General features: G+C 39.8%; 2 protein-coding genes across 3 annotated transcripts in view; both read right to left on the bottom strand.

Annotated features, from left to right (window-relative positions):
• Nucleotides 1-475: 475 nt before the first annotated feature.
• Nucleotides 476-11,539, bottom strand: LOC100002134 (proton-coupled zinc antiporter SLC30A1). Of its 2 annotated transcripts, none has more exons than XM_087293588.1 (4): nt 10,808-11,539; nt 3,547-4,034; nt 2,283-2,498; nt 476-1,208 (listed from the first exon to the last, which is right to left on the bottom strand). In XM_087293588.1, exons 2-4 carry the CDS (start codon nt 4,010-4,012, stop codon nt 502-504), a joined length of 1,389 nt encoding a protein of 462 aa, XP_087149714.1. In that variant the 5' UTR covers nt 4,013-4,034; nt 10,808-11,539; the 3' UTR covers nt 476-501. The 2 variants fall into 2 exon arrangements, with proteins under 2 accessions (XP_087149714.1, XP_087149713.1); XM_087293587.1 differs by lacking the exon at nt 10,808-11,539 and adding an exon at nt 8,093-8,218.
• A 3,655-nt stretch (nt 11,540-15,194) lies between these two features.
• The window catches only part of ppp1r37 (protein phosphatase 1, regulatory subunit 37), a 71,880-nt gene continuing 70,430 nt past the window's right edge, over nt 15,195-16,644 (bottom strand). Inside the window, 2 exon segments of the mRNA NM_001080167.2 lie at nt 15,195-16,504; nt 16,596-16,644. The exon segment at nt 16,596-16,644 is cut by the window's right edge and continues 56 nt beyond it. Of these exon segments, the coding sequence (NP_001073636.2) occupies nt 16,612-16,644 (33 nt within the window). The 3' untranslated portion in view covers nt 15,195-16,504; nt 16,596-16,611.

The raw sequence follows: 16,644 nt of genomic DNA, 5'->3' as shown, positions 1-16,644 counted from the left end.
CATGCAATTTAATCTTGACTAGCCTTAAACCTTGTTTGTGAAACCAGGGGAATGTGTGTATGTGTTTGATTGTGGAACAGTTTAACAGGTCTGGAGTCAGCTCTAAACAGTCTAGTGGATGTGTGACGTTTATGCTTAAAATGTTGTACAAGTTATTCAAAATCTTAAAACAAAAAATGACCAATGAAAAGGTGTGAAACACAAAAAGTGACCGATATTAAAATGAATTTGAATACTATTATGGCTATTGCTGTTCTCCATGAATTTTCATATGTGCTTTTTAGTTTATGATGACCATCTGACAATCTGTTTTAGCTAAAATAGTGCTTAAAATGTCACTAAAATGCAGTATTCATTACTAAATAGTGGCCTAAATGAACGCAAAATGGTCCACTTTTTAAGAAAAAAAACACCCCTTTCACAAGGCTGGCTATAGGCCTGAGATACAATAGTCTGCAGTGATTATCAGACTCAGTGCACATATTAAATCTTTTATTGCCATCAGTCTTGAATCACAGATGTATTTTCAATGACCACATCTCTATCACATGGTTTCTCCTCACGGATGCAGGTGGGATTTATTGCCTTTGTTGACTCGTCCACCTGGGGGGCACAACAGAGTTTCTCCACACACTCCTGCCCACAGCGCAGACTGCAGCCGGGTCGTCCTGAACCCTCCGCGGGCGCAGCCTCGCTCTTTTCCGGCGTGAGAAACTCAGGTTGGACCGTGCAATGATTGACGCCGAAAGAGTAAAACACTGCTTTAATATTTGCTATAAGTTCCTCGCACTCTGCTGCGCTCATCCCGGCGGGACAGTGAACATGCAGAGATGCGATAATGAGGGAATCTGAGAGCTGCCAAATGTGAAGTTCGTGGACCGATAATACTCCGGGAACTTGACCGAGACAGAGTCGCACCTGGCGGACAGAAAGATGCAGAGGCGCCGCCTGGAGGACCAGCAGCCCGTATCGGTGTAACCTCGGCAGGGCGGCGGAAAGTAAAAACACCACACAAACCGTGGAGAAAACAGCATCCAGGTAGACCAGCAGGTGACAGTCTGAGTGAGGCCGGTGGCAGTGAGCTCGGGACAGCAGCAGAACCAGACCATTAGACAGAACCAGGACTGAACACAGGAGATCCTGGACTATACTGAGGAGACCCAGATGATGCTCTCTGAAGATAGAGACTTGGGAAACACACTGAGGTGCTGGCAGGTTACAAATAAGCACAATAAAGGGGGGTTAGTTCACGCAGAAATTAAAATTCTGTAATGCATATTAAGGATAGTTCAACTAGAAATTAAAATTGTTATTAAGGGATAGTTCACACACTTTTTTTTTTTTACAATTCTGTTATTAAGGGATAGTTCACCCTCCCTCCCTATATTCAACACAATAAATTATATTTTTGAAATGCAAAACATAAAAATTTATAAATGCACTCACCGGCCACTTTATTAGGTACACCTGTCTAACTGCTCGTTAACGCAAATATCTAATCAGCCAATCACATGGCAACAACTCAATGCATTTAGGCATGTAGACATGGTGAAGACGATCTGCTGCAGTTCAAAGCGAGCATCAGAATGGGGAAGAATTTAAGGATTTAAGTGACTTTAAACGTGCCAGACGGGCTGGTCTGAGTATTTTAGAGACTGCTGATCTACTGGGATTTTCACGCACAACCATCTCTAGGGTTTACAGAAAATGGTCTGACAAAGAGGAAATATCCAGTGAGCGGCAGTTCTGTGGGCGCAAATGCCTTGTTGATGCCAGAGGTCAGAGGAGAATGGCCAGACTGGTTTCAGCTGATAGGAAGGCAACAGTAACTCAAATAAGCACTCGTTACAACCGAGCTCTGCAGAAGAGCATCTCTGAACACACAACTCGTCCAACCTTGAGGCAGATGAGCTACAGCAGCAGAAGAGCACACCGGGTGCCGCTCCTGTCAGCTAAGAACAGGAAACTGAGGCTACAATTCACACAGACTCACCAAAACTGCACAATAGAAGATTGGAGAAACGTTGCCTGCTCTGATGAGTCTCCATTTCTGCTGACACATTCAGATGGTCGGGTCAGAATTTGGCCTCAACAACATGAAAGCATGGATCCATCCTGCCTTGCATCAAGTTCCTGGCAGTACCTTGTTGAATATACGCCACGAAGGATTAAGGCAGTTCTGAAGCCAAAAGGGGTTCCAACCCAGTACTAGGTGTACCTAATAAAGTGGCCAGTGAGTGTATTTACTGTATCTTTTTAAAGTAACTAGTTATTGCTCTCACCAGTGTGTTTCTGTTCTTCTGGAGGTTTCTCTACAGGTTCAGGGATTTTCTGAGGAGCTTCTCCGATACTGGATTGGGATGTTTGAGTGTGTTTGGACTCGGTGACGTTGGTGTTTTGGCATGAAGAAGAGCCGTCTGGAGAGGTTTGATTCGGGTCCAGAACACTGGACGTTTGAGGGTTGCAGAACATCAGTGCGCCGTCCGGAAGAGCACTTTCTACAACACAACATTATAAGGACAAAAGTATTGAACATATTTTTCTGGGAATAATATTTCTAAAGGAGCTGTTGACATGGAATTGAACCAGATTTTAGTAAAAATCATTTAAACATTAAAATAAAAGAAAACAAATCTGAAAAATGAGTGGTGTAATAACAATGACACAAGGAGAAAGTGGTGGACTACTGAATAGTTTTTAATACCTTATTTAAAAGGCTTTTTTGGTTACGGCAGCTTAAAGATGTCAACAGAGTGTTAAAATCTTGATGCTTCTGTGGCTCTCGTCTATCAAATCTGAGCTTTATTCTGTATTTTTATTGGATTCATATCAGGTAATTGGCTAGGCCATTCTACAGCTTGATTTTCTTTCTCTGAAAGCATCTGAGAGTCTCTTTGGCTGTGTTTTGGATCATTGTCCTGCTGAAATGTCCACCCTGGATTCATCTTCATCCTCCTGCTAATGTAGATGTTGGACTGAAGCAGCTGATCTTCATTTACACTGAGAAAGGGCAGAGGATTGCTGAAGAACTACTGAGAGATTTCGACTGCTGTCTGGGCTTTCCATGCCTTTCTACACCTTCCTTTCTTCATGTGTTCAGTACTTTTTTTTTCCCTGCGTCGTTTCATTTTATTACACAGAACTTCATTTATAAACTATTTAGTTGGTTTTCCTCTGCGTATATGGTTGCCAAAATGGTGACATGTTCAATACTTATTTCCCCCACTGTATATAAAAAAAATATTTATATTTTATAATATTTAATAATATATATATATATATATATATATATATATATATATATATATATATATATATATATATATATATATATATATATATTTGTTTATATATATTTGTTTATTGTTTATATACACACACACACACACAACACACACACACACACACACACACATATATATATATATATATATATATATATATATATATATATATATATATATATATATATATATATATACAATGTATAATATAGTGGCCCATTGATTTCAATATGAATGACTATATTAAGTAACTTAAACACACCTTTGGGTTCTGATGCAGAACGCATTTTGTTTTGCGTCCCATCATCCATCGCCCTCCTTCTCCACACGAAAACGAGTGTATTAAACAACACGCTCACTCCTCCAACAACAATACACAAGTGAGGATGCTGAATGGCTTCTGGTTGCACGAGATGAGTGAGAACCTCCAGGCTGATGGAGACGCACTGAGACGCCAGCAATAGAGCTGAGATCAGAATGCAGAACGGCTGGAGACGCATCCGGACATCATACACAGGATCGGGAACTTCTCTGGAGGCTTCAGGCGTGCATGAAGCGTTAGTTTGATGCTTTAATGCAGATAAAGCCATGTTTATGAAGACGTAGAGCGTGTGGAAACTGTCCACGGCGATCAGGAGAGATCTGCAGATTTGGCCCACCACAATCTCACACACCAGAAAGGCGAAGATGAGGACCAGCAGGACCGTGTGTGTGGAAATCCTCACCATTGTGTCCGTGCAACAAAGACTTCTGAAAAATAAGTATGTTATCATACAGTATACAGGAAAGTCTTAAAGAGACAGTTCACCGAAAAATGAACATTTACTATTTACTTATCCTCAAGTGGCTCCAAATCTTAATTTATTTTGAAGAAGTTTATTTTATAGTGAAGGAATGTTTGATGATTTTAACGTCATCTAATGCATTAATACACTAATCCCTGCATTAATATTTCAATTCTGCTGTTAACTATTTACATGAACGTATGCTGATGTGTTCATCCTCATATAAGTGCTTAACCTCATATAATTTTGCTCCATAACAGCTGTGCCTATGTGTGACTCATAACCAAGAAGGTAACTCCTCTGTACTTGTTATCAACAGATGTTACATCTCTTCTTCCAGTGTGCTCATTTACAGGAACAATCACAGATGGGAGGGGCTCAAGCTCACTCTTTTGCAGGCTCGGTTATGTGTGTGCGTAAAATTTGCTGTTCTGCCTAACAACTGATGATTGGACTGATCTGGATGGAGGATCTTATTGAAGCGCCCCCGGGAAGCACCGAAGGGAAATCGGCGATATACACTCGGCTACGAGGGTTAGAGAGGGTTGTGTAATGCCCACATGTGAACCTCATACTGTAAAGGGTTTATTCTGCAGCCTAGAGTGCGCCGTATGCTTTATCCATTTGATTCATTAAATTAATTTAAGCTTATTTGAAGCCTCTGACCGATCATTGAACCTTGGGGACTAGGGGAAAGTTTCTTTATTTTATTTTTTTGTTGAACAAGAAAGAAGATATTTTGAAGAATGCTGAAAACCTGTAACCATTGACTGCCATAGTAAAAAACAAATACTATGGAAGTCAATGTTTTTTTTTATCATTCTTCGAAATATCTTCATTTGTGTCAAACAGATAAAAAGAAACTTATAAAGGTTTGAAACAAGTGAAGGGTCAGTGGATGATGGGAGAAGATACATTTTTGGGTGAACTATTCCCTTAAATGAGAACTGAATGCACACATAAATTAATGTCATTGTCACATTGGCAAAAATAGTATTATAGTTTCAATTCATATGCAGTTAAAGGTGTTTGAAATAGATACCAAACACAAAATGTCATCATTTACTCATCTTCCCCCTGATTGAGCTAATTTTTTCTTTGTTGAACATGAAAGAAGATATTTTGAAGAATGCTGAAAACCTGTAACCATTGACTTTCATAGTAGGAAAAACAAATACTATGAAGGTTAAAAGTTACGGTATTTTATAGCATTCTTAGAAATATCTTCTTTCCTGTTCAACAGAAGAAAAAAACTCAAAGGTTTGAAACAAGTGACGAGTGAGTAAATGATGAAAGAATTAAAAACTTTGTGGTAAACTATCCCTTTAATTGAGAACTACGCATAAATTAATGTCATTGTTATATTGGCAAAAATAGCACTATAGTTTTAATTTAAATGCAGTTAAAGTTGATACAATTTAAAAAATGATAATAATAAAATGAAGTGAACTGTCCGAATGAATCAAACTGAATCACAAACTATATCAAAAATAATGGAATTCAATATTAACTCACACTCTGATCGCTTGCTATGATCATAGACTGTGTTGTGATTCAGCATAATGTCAGGTTTGGTTTCAGTCATCATTTTGGATATTTGAAAAAGAAACCCGACACTACTGAATTCAGACTCGACTCAGTGAACTGTCCAAATGAATCAAACTGAATCCCAAACTATATCAAAGACAATTAGATTGAACACTAATTCACTCAGACCGCTAGTTCAGAATCACCAACAATATCAGGTTTGTTTTCTGTCATCGATCTGAGTTTTTGAAAACTATGACAAAAAAACAAACCTGACAATATTACTGATTTCAGAGACTGAAGTGAACGGTCTGAATGAACCAATTAATCACGAACTATATCAAATGCAATCAAATTCAATACTAACTCACATGTGATCGCTAGCTTTGATCATAGACTGTGTTGTGATTCAGCATAATGTCAGGCATTACTGAATTCAGACTCGACTTAGTGAGCTGTCCAAATGAATCAAACTGAATCGCGAACAAAATACAATCAAATTCAATACTAATTTACACTCAGACCGCTAGTTCAGAAACATCAACAAATCAGGTTTGTTTTCTGTCACCGTTCTGAGTTTTTAAAAAACTATGACAGAAAACAAACCTGAAAATACTGATTTCAGAGACTGAAGTGAACTGTCCGAATGAACCAAACTGAATCACGAACTATAACGTTACCAAACATGCTCGAATTCAATACTAACTCGCATGTGATCGCTAGCTTTGATCACAGACTGTGTTGTGATTCAGCATAATGTCAGGTTTGGTTTCAGTCATCATTCTGAGTATTTGAAAAAGAAACCCGACACTACTGAATTCAGACTCGACTCAGTGAACTGTCCGAATGAATCAAACTGAATCGCGAACAACATCCCGTTCGCATAGCTAGATTTAAATCACACGATTTGATCGTAAGTCTGTTTGTTTTCATCGAGTGAAACGTGAAGGAGTTTTCTGTCAGAAACACACACAAAAGCACAGAGTCGACTTGAATACTAAGCGTGAAAGCAGTGTCTCGGTTGCCATGATCTCTATCAGGACTCCAGTGCATTTTAGACCGTAAAATCAGAGGAATGTTTCTGGACAAACTCCACACTGAACTTCAGCGATACTACAACATTTTCACTGGAGGAAAACACACGACACAGCAGCAGATTGATTCTCATGTGCTTCCAGCTTTGATCGAGAGACAGTAATGCGCCTTTACGCTGGCTTAAACACGTCTATAGGCATTTATACTTATATTAAAAGTGCTTAACAGATCATGAGTTCACTCAGGCTGCGTTAAAATATTATTAGCTGGGGATTGTCTGGCATTAATTATGATTTAATGTCCTGTCAAAGCCTTTTTAGTGTAGACTATTATTTTAGTAAATATAGATTCTTGCTAAAACTCAACAACAATCTGAAAAAATAGTTTTGTTATTATTATTTTGAATCTATTCGGGGACAAAAACGAGGTAATTTCAGAAACATCAGGATATCCTGGAATTATTATGTGTTTAACAACATTTCTTTCAAACCTTAAATATAACATTGAGATTTGAAGCATTATTTCTGAAAATGACAACTGCAGAATAACTGTTCACTTGATCCAAAGACAAATCAGGCATATTTCACCAAAAACTCAATATATTTCTCACATATTCTGAAGTTACACATTCATATAAGTTTGGTATATGACTGAAATAAAAACTGAAGATAAAGATTTCTGAAAATATTGCCTATTTGTTTTATGCTAACAATATAGTTTAAACACCATTTGTATTTCAACCCTACTAAAAAAACCAGGCTGGTTTCAGAGGGATTTTGGCCATTTCCAGGCTGGTTTCCAGCTAAATGACCAGCTAAATCCAACTAAAACCAGCTTGACCAGCCTGGTTTAAGATGGACATAGCTGGTTTTGGCTGGGCTCCCAGCCTGGCTAGGCTGGTCAAGCTGGTGTTAGCTGGTCATCTCCCAGCCTGACCATCTAACACCAGGCTGGAAATGGCTGGAAACCAGCCTGGAAATGGCCAAAACCCCTCTAAAACCAGCATGGTCGACCAGCTAAAACCAGCCAACCAGCCTAGGCTGGTTTAAGCTGGATTTTTTAGCAGGGAATTTTGGTAGAAATGTGATCGGTATAGTTTACAGAAATAAAAACACAGTTTACTGACGAATACAGCAACTAAGTGGTCTCTTATACACGGTAAATATCCTGGGTTCCAATTTGTGATGAGACAACATGAATGAATGAAGCTAACTTATTAGTTTTTCACAGATTTAAGTGGATTTAACATTAAACAAGGAAGTTCTCCCCCCAAAAACATCAAGAATTGGGTTGTTTCAACTCATTTTAAATAAGTAGTTTGAACAAACAGCCAACAAAGTTTTTGTGTATAGAGAGATGAGTACACTTGTTTACAATCAAGGATTTTATACTATAAAAATCGTGCATTATTTAAAATATACAACATTTCTATCAAGCGTATGTGTATAAATCAGTGTTTACCTGTTTGTGTATGTCCTCCTGAGGGATATAGAGTCTTCAGAGCAGCATGAGACACGGTTATAAAGTTCCCAGAGTAACAGAGTGAGTTTCTGTCCCAGCGGAGCGCGCGTGTGTGTGTGTGTGTGTGTGTGTGTGTGTGTGTGCTCAGGGGCAGACTGGGGCACAATTTCAGGTCAGAAATCCCACACCCACCCAAACCATCCTTTGAAAAATGAACAATAAAAAAAAAGGGAACTACAGCTGAGGGTTTGACAAATAGATAATAAAACAGCACGACTCTTCATATTGCAACCAATCCTGTGCTTTAAGAAGGTTTTTGTTTTGAGGTTTGATGTTGGTCAGCAAAAAAAGAGAGATCTAAATCATCAGGCTGGAGCCGTGCAAAATAAAGGCTCTCTCTTAAATGGAGTCCTCTCTTCTCTTTTTATTCTGCTCAATTTCCCTAATATTGTATCTCTTCCATCCACCAGAATCATCAGCTTTATACAGTAAAGAGAACCAGTTTTACTGGAAACTTAACCCAGTCATCTCAATGGCAGAAACTGCCCCAATCATTCTTCATGCTCTAGTGTTATGAACACAACTGTCTCACCAAACAAACAACACCTTTCACATTAGCGTTTGTTCATTTAGCAGTTTACTTTTTCAAAACAGTTTATCCAAACGATTGCATTATGATCTAAATAAGTATATGTGGTGGCGGCATGGTGGCTCAGTGTTTAGCACTGTGGCTTCACAGCAAGACGGTCGCTGGTTCGAGTCCCGACTGGGTCAGTTAGCATTTCTGTGTGGAGTTTGCATGTTCTCCCTGTGTTGGCATAAGTTTCCTCCGGGGGCTCCGGTTTCCACAACAGTCCAAACACATGCGCTATAGGGGAATTGGGTAAGCTAAAATGGCCTTAATGTATGACTGTGTGTGAATGAGTATGCATGGGTGTTTCCCAGTACTGGGATGAGTCAAGACTAACACATTTTTAAGAATAATTTTTAAATATAATTTATTTGATATTTAAATGCTGAATTTAGGAATAAAAATGTCAGGACAGTGTGTGGGCAATGATTAGGGCTAGACGGAATCTGCGGACGTTTTTCTTGCTATTTCTGCAGAGAATTTTGGTAAAAATCTGCGGATTTCTGCGGAATTATTTCAGGAGTATCCAGCGGAGTAACTAAAAACGTAATATATTAAATAAAAACTAAATAAATTCCGATTTACACATTTACTCAAGTAAATAAACAGAATTAATGATGGGCTAAAAATCTGCAGGAATCTGCGGAATTCAGCGCGCGCAGATTCCGTGTGGGCTTAGCAATGATCAATTAAACAATAATTATGGCTTTCATATCCTATTATTCACTCGTTTTTTTTCCCGACTTGATTTTATCAGGGGTCACCACAGCAAAATGAACCGCAAACCTATCCAGCATAGTGGATCCCCTTACAGCTGCAACCCAGTACTGGGAAACAACCATACACACTCATACACTACGACCAATTTAGTTAATCAATTCCCCTATAGCGCATGTGTTTGGACTGTGGGAAAAAACGGAGCACCCGGAGGAAACCCACGCCAACACGGGGAGAACATGCCAACTCCAGGACTCAAACCAGCGACTTTCTTGCTGTGAGGTAACAGTGCTAACCACTGAGCCACCCTGCCACCCCACATATACTATTATACATTTCTACAAAAGTTGGATCGTTTTACAGAGCAAAATACCTCATCAGTAGGCCCACACGGAATCTGCGCGCGCTGAATTCCGCAGATGATTTTTAGCCCATTATTAATTCTGTTTATTTACTTGAGTAAATATGTGAATCTGAATTTATTCAGTTTTTATTCAGTAATTTATTACTTTTTATTTATTATATTAAGGTTTTAGTTATGATACTCCGCTGGAGACTCTCAAAATAATTCCGCAGAAATCCGCAGATTTTTACTAAAATTCTCCTCAGAAATAGCTAAAAACGTCCGTAGATTCCGTCTGGCCCTGCTCATCAGTTTTCCCTAGCAGGATAGAATAAACACCCCCACATATGAAGATATCCATGCACTCGTACGTTGCAAAAAATGTATTGCTACCATCAATTTTTGAAGTTAACTTTATAAGTCACCTCAACTTCAATTAAAATGACTTAAACTTCAAGTTTTGTACAAATAATAAAAAAATAAAGCAGAAATCTGATTATCTCACCAAAATAAGCTAAAGTAACATTAAAAAAATATGCTGCCATGACTTTCTGATCATATAACTTTTATTACAAAATAATGTGCAGCTTGATAATTTGACATGAGCATGCGCCAATAAACTCTGGTAGGACAGTCTGAGGATAAAATCGGATAAAGTTATGCTGAAGTGTGTGTGTGTGTGTGTGTGTGTGTGTGTGTGTGTAAGCACTATCATGTGAGGGATCTTCAGTCCGTCGGTTCACTTTAGTCATAAGTCAGTGAGCTGGAAGAACTGAAGCATTTCTTCGCTGCTCTTCCACAATTCTCCTCCTTTTCTCATGGCTTTTCTGATATTCATAAACAAATGTCTATAGGGAATTCAGATGCAGAGGTTGTGGCCAAAGGGCTGTTTTTAACTCTCTCTGTGCCTGAGGGACAGATCTGCCCAACACGTCTCATTGAGTTTGACAAGCGAGAGGCTTTTTAAAGGCCTAAATCAACAGCAGGCTGCAGTCAAAACACTGAGAGCCAATGGAGATCTTACCTGAACACAAGCCATGAGCCCGTTCCCCATTCACACTCACTGCTGGACGGTCAGTGTGGAGAATTTCTGGCTCACGGGGGTCAACGTATAATCTGCTTTCAAAGAAAAGCCAAATTAAATAGAAAATTCACAATCACGACTGCACAGAAGGATTTACTGTGAAACTGTTCCCACATAGAAACTGAAAGAAACCCAGCGGAAACCTTAATGTCAAATAACTTTATGAAAAAACATGTCAAGACTGCAAATCCAGCTGATGTCAACATGACGTCAAACTGACATCTCACACTGGTGTCAAAAACAGATCAAAAATACGCCAATTTTAGATCTCAATCTGATGTTCATATTCATCCGTGCATTATTCTATTATCCATCAATGATTCAACCAATTCACCCATCCATCATTTCATTCTTCAATCCATCCATCCTTCTGTTCATCTATCCATCCACCTATCCACAATTCTATCTTTCATACAGTCCATTATTCTGTCCATCAATCCATCCATAGATCTATCATTCTGTTCATCCACCCAGCCATCCATCATTCTATCTTATAATCCATCCACCCATCCATCATTCTATCACTCAATCTATCCATCAGCCTATTCTTCAAACCATTCATTCACCCATCTTTCATTCTATTTATCCATCCACCATTCATCATCTATCCTTCAATCCATTTTTCCATCCACTCATCCAGTCTATTCTTCAATCCATCCACCCTTCTATTTACCCATCCATCATTCTATCCTTCCATGCATCCACCGTTCTATCTATCCATCCATCCACCATTCTATCCTTCAATCCATCCAGCCACCCATCATTTGGTCCTTCAAGCTATCTATCCATCCATCCATCCATCCACCACTCTATCCTTTAATCCATCCATCCATCCAGCTATCCATCATATGGTCCTTCAAGCTATCTATCTATCTATCTATCTATCTATCTATCTATCTATCTATCTATCTATCTATCTATCTATCTATCTATCTATCTATCTATCTATCTATCTATCTATCTATCTATCTATCCATCCATCCATCCATCCATCCATCCATCCATCCATCCATCCATCCAACATTCTATCCTTCAATCCATCCAGCCATTCATCATTTAGTCCTTCAAGCTATCCATCCATCCATCCATCCATCCACCACTCTATCCTTCAATCCATCCATCCATCCACCACTCTATCCTTCAATTCATCCAGCCATCCATCATATGGTCCTTCAAGCTATCTATCTATCCATCCATCCATCCAACATTCTATCCTTCAATCCATCCATCCGTCATTCGGTCCTTCAAGCTATCCATCCATCCATCCACCATTCTATCCTTCAATCCATCTACCCATCCATCATGTTCATCCATCTATCCACCTATCAATCAATCCATCCATCCAGCCATCCATCTATCCTTCAATCTATGCATCCACCCACCAATCAATTCTCCAATACAACCACCCATCAATCCACCATTCTTCCATGCATCCATCATTCTATTCTTCAATACATCTTTCTATCCTTGAATCCACCCATCCATCAGTCTATCCTATAATACATCCATCCATCTATCCATCATTCTGTTCATCCACCAAACATTCTATCCTTAAATCCATCCACCTAGAAGTATCCTTCAATCAATCCACCCACTGATCTCATCATTCTCTTCAATCGATCCATCCATCCATGATGTTACCCTCAAATCCACCCATCAGTCTCCCTTCAATCCATCCATCCACCATTCTATTCATCCATCCAACCTGCCACCAGTCTATCCTTTAATCCATCAGTCTATCTTTCAATCTATCCAATCATCTATCCTTCAGTCTATCCTTAAATCCCTCTATCCACCCACCATTATGTCATCCATCCACCCATCCATCCTTCTATCCATCCATTGTTCAATCCACCAATTCGTCTATTGTTCTATTATCCCATCCATCATTCTATTGTTTATTTAATTAATCTCTCAGCTGTATTTAGTCATTCATTCCATCTTTCAGTCCATCCATCCTCATTCTATCCACCAATCCATCCATTGTTTTATCATCCATCCATCCTGTACTGTAAAATCACTCAATAAATGGAGACATGGAGCTCTGACGTCTCCCTGTGATTATATAAGGCAGGCACTGAGGATTACACCCAAAATTCCTTCAAAGTAGCTTTATAATAATAAGCTCCAAGAGTCAAATACCTCAGAAATCCCTTATATACAGCACAGAACATCCCAAAGTACAGCAAGCTCCACCGACGTTGACATGATGATGAAATAATGATCCTAACTATTGTTTTACTTACACTAAGAGTCTCCAAATGTCTGAGGATTATATTCCCTCATTAAACAGACGTTCAGGTGTGTTTGTGGTTTATTATTTCAGGCTCTGCTTCTCTACTGTATTTGTGTACGTCCTGTGCTCGGGGTTCAACAGAAGCTCGGTAATCTCAAACATATTGCTCTCCTGCTGCAGGCCTGTTTGATACTGTTTGCATACATCTCGGGGTGTATAACATACCAGACCACCTGACGGGATGCTTTCTTTTAGATGAAAGCAGGGGGTTTCAACCTGTGCAAACTCAGCATACAACAACAGCGACTCAACTTCCACAAAACTCATAATAACTCACATTAAGATATATTAACCCTTGAGTGCTGTTAAGGGATGTTTTCATCCACTCTGTGGTGATTTTGAGTCTTAATTAGGCCATAACTTTCTGTTTCAGCAAATTTTTGATGACAAATTTTATTTTGAGACATTCATTTATTCATTTTCATCTGCTTTTCCAGGGGCCGGGTCGCAGGGGAGCAGTCTCAGGAGAGAACCCCAGACTTCCTTCTCCCCAGACAGTTCGTCCAGCTCCTCTGGGGGAATCACAAGGCATTACTAGGCCAGCCAAGAGACGTGGCCTGGGTCTTCCCTAAGGCCTCTACCCGGTTCGACATGCCTGAAACAACTCCCTAGGAGTCCAGGAGACATCCGAAACAGATGCCCGAGCCACCTCAGCTGATTTCTCTTGATGTGGAGGAGCAGCGGCTCTACTCAGAGCTCCTCTCGAGTGACAGAGCTCCTCATCTCTAAGGGTGTGTCCTGCCACCCTGCGAAGGGAACTCATTTCAGCCGCTTGTAGCAGAGATCTTTGGGAAAAATGTTTTGGAATTTTTCAAAAACTCAACACACTACGGGAAAATTTACTACCCTTTGGTTATGTTCGGGGCTGTTTTTGCCCCATTGACTGAGTGGGCCTGACAAACCACATGCAGAAACATTTCCTCTCCATATGCACCAGACACTATACTTACACTCCAGACACTTTCTTACAACCACTCCATATTTTTATGAAATACTGTGCACTTCTGAGTGCGCCTCACACAGGTGAGTGGGCCTGACAAACCACCTGTAGAAACACTCTCTCTCTCCATATGCACCGGACACTTAAACTCCAAACACTCTTACAACCACTCTATATCTTTATGAAACCTTGTGCATTTCTGAACGCGCCTCACACAGGTGAGTGGGCCTGACAAACCACCTGTAGAAACACTCTCTCTCCAAATGCACCGGACACTTTACTTAAACTACCAACACTCTTACAATCACTCCACATCTCCATAAAAACATTGTTCATTTCTGAGTGCGCCTCACACAGGTGAGTGGGCCTGACAAACCACCTGTAAAAACACTCTCTCTCCATATGCACCGGACACTTAAACCCTAGACACTTTCTTACAACCCCTCCATATCTTTATGAAACATTGTGCATTTCTGAGTGACTCACACAGGTGAGTGAGCCTGACAAACCACCTGTAGAAACAAATCCAATACACGTGCTCGTAAGCTACGGCGACGCACTTTCTGCTATGAGATGGAGCGCGAGATGCACTCAACGTTACGCTGCATGAATTTTTTAATTAGCCTACATTAGTAACAGTTAATTTTGTTATGGTATGAACTTTATTCATAGGAAAGGCAAAAATAAATAAATAAAATAAGACCTTTGTAACGAAATCCAAGCCTTTGTGTGCCAAATTCAAGGCTATTAAGGCTATTAATTTGAGATCAAAATTAAGTCTTTTTCGGGTACTCTGATATTGATAATTATGTAGCACACAGCGAAACACAGCATTTCATTCCACTGTATGTCCACACATGTTGAGGAGTGACAAAGTCAGACTTGACTTCAAATATGGTACCAAATACCAGTTTCAGCATGATTTCGAGTAGCAAAAATAACTAAACGTGTCACATTCAAGCAAAAAGCTGATAATGCAATGGGTGTATATGCGTTTTAAATTATAACTCAACCCTGAATGCTACAACAAATTCAACATCAGCCATTAATGCAATCGTGCAAACACAAGCATTCACCAGCAGCGCTGCAGGTTTGTCATTACATGCATTTATTTGAGAGGGAAAAGCCATACACATTTCTCTGTGTTTACCAGTACAGTTTGATTAATTTAACAGGTAATTTTTAAAAATTACTAAAAATAAAGCATTACAAACATCAGGTGTGTGGGGCTCACAGAAGTGTGGATTTCTCAAGGTCGAAGACGATCTGGATGTAGAGGCCGACGTCTGCTTTTTCCGAGACGCTCGGGAGAAAAAGAGAAAGAACCAAAACCACAGGAATGGTGGCGAGTACTACATTGATCAGGTCAAGCTTCTCTCGAGGTAAAGTGTAGTCTCTAGTGTCTCCAGCAGGCGGTAGCCTCACAACTTTAGTGTTTTCTTTATGAAGTCTCATAATCCGGCTGCCCCAAAACACACTCTCCATTTACATCATATATACTCTCTAGAGCTCCATCCCCTTTATATAAATCAACAGAGCCCCGAAAACCCCAACCAATCGAAAAAGTAAACCTTTAAACTTAATATTTGCTCTTTAAAGAATCTGAAAATATACACCAAAGAAAAAAAGAGGAGGGAAATCCCACAACAGCTTTAAAAAAAAGACATGAAGAGAGGAGGGAGGGGGGAATAAAAGGAAAAGAATCAGAAGTAAACAGAAACCGATTCAGCCAGAATAACAAAGAGGTTTAAAGGCAAACGTGTCTGATGAGTGATAACCGGTGGAAGACAGAATGAGCGCGAGAGAGAGACAAACACAGGGTGGAAAACTGTACAATTCATTCGTCTGTTTCGTCTGGCGACTCGATAAAAACGGCGATCCCATCCGATCGCGCCAGATACTCACACAGGTTTCTAATGCTTTCACAAGTGCTGATTGGTGGAGATCAGAAGTGGCCGTTTTAACCCATTCCTGAGCAGGATCATATGGAAAGCAGGTGTGCATCACTTTGGTAAGTCTATGTGTGTGTGTTTGTGTGCGTTGAAGAGACACTAATAATGACAAACGCACACACAGACTTGCTAAACAACATCCAATGACGTGTGTGTGTGTGTTTGCTCAGTGTGGTCCAGCAGGGTCCGTTTTGCTATCATGTGTGTGTTTCTCCACGTGTGTCTTTGGTAGCTGTGTGCTTTTGAAGCACACAAATGGCTGAATAAGTGTGTTCAGTGAATGATAGATTGGATTTGTCCTAATTTTGGCGTGTTTTAGGATGGATATTTGAAGTTCTCCGTGTTGTTGATGTAAAATGTGTTGAAAGCAGAAGAGAGATGGAAAGAGACCTGAGGAATATGGGCAATGAACAAACCGGCCTTTCTGATTCTCGCTGCACGTGTGGACCCTGAGGAGAGATGAATATGGGGTTATTATTAAACACTGATGAGTTATTATTGAAGAGTGTCTTCGTGAAGATGTGGATCTGCTTGCTTCACCTTGGTCTCGGAGTTATTATGGTGCGTCTCTGCTGGTTTCCAGACTGGC

This window comes from Danio rerio, chromosome 18 (genome assembly GCF_052040795.2).
Source record: "Danio rerio strain M-AB ecotype USA chromosome 18, GRCz13ab, whole genome shotgun sequence".
Lineage (NCBI taxonomy): Eukaryota > Metazoa > Chordata > Actinopteri > Cypriniformes > Danionidae > Danio > Danio rerio.
The sequence above is the reverse complement of the archived record's forward strand: the minus strand, read 5'-3'. Positions and strand labels throughout refer to the sequence as shown.

Bases quoted from the DNA above. Each gene is read 5' to 3' on its own strand.
- LOC100002134 (XM_087293588.1), bottom strand. From the start codon at position 4,012: ATGGTGAGGATTTCCACACACACGGTCCTGCTGGTCCTCATCTTCGCC. The intron at 2,499-3,546 runs GTGTGTTTAAGT...GTTGTGTTGTAG, and splicing joins TTCTGCATCAGAACCCAAAG to AAAGTGCTCTTCCGGACGGC. The intron at 1,209-2,282 runs GTGAGAGCAATA...GTAACCTGCCAG, and splicing joins AGAAGAACAGAAACACACTG to CACCTCAGTGTGTTTCCCAA.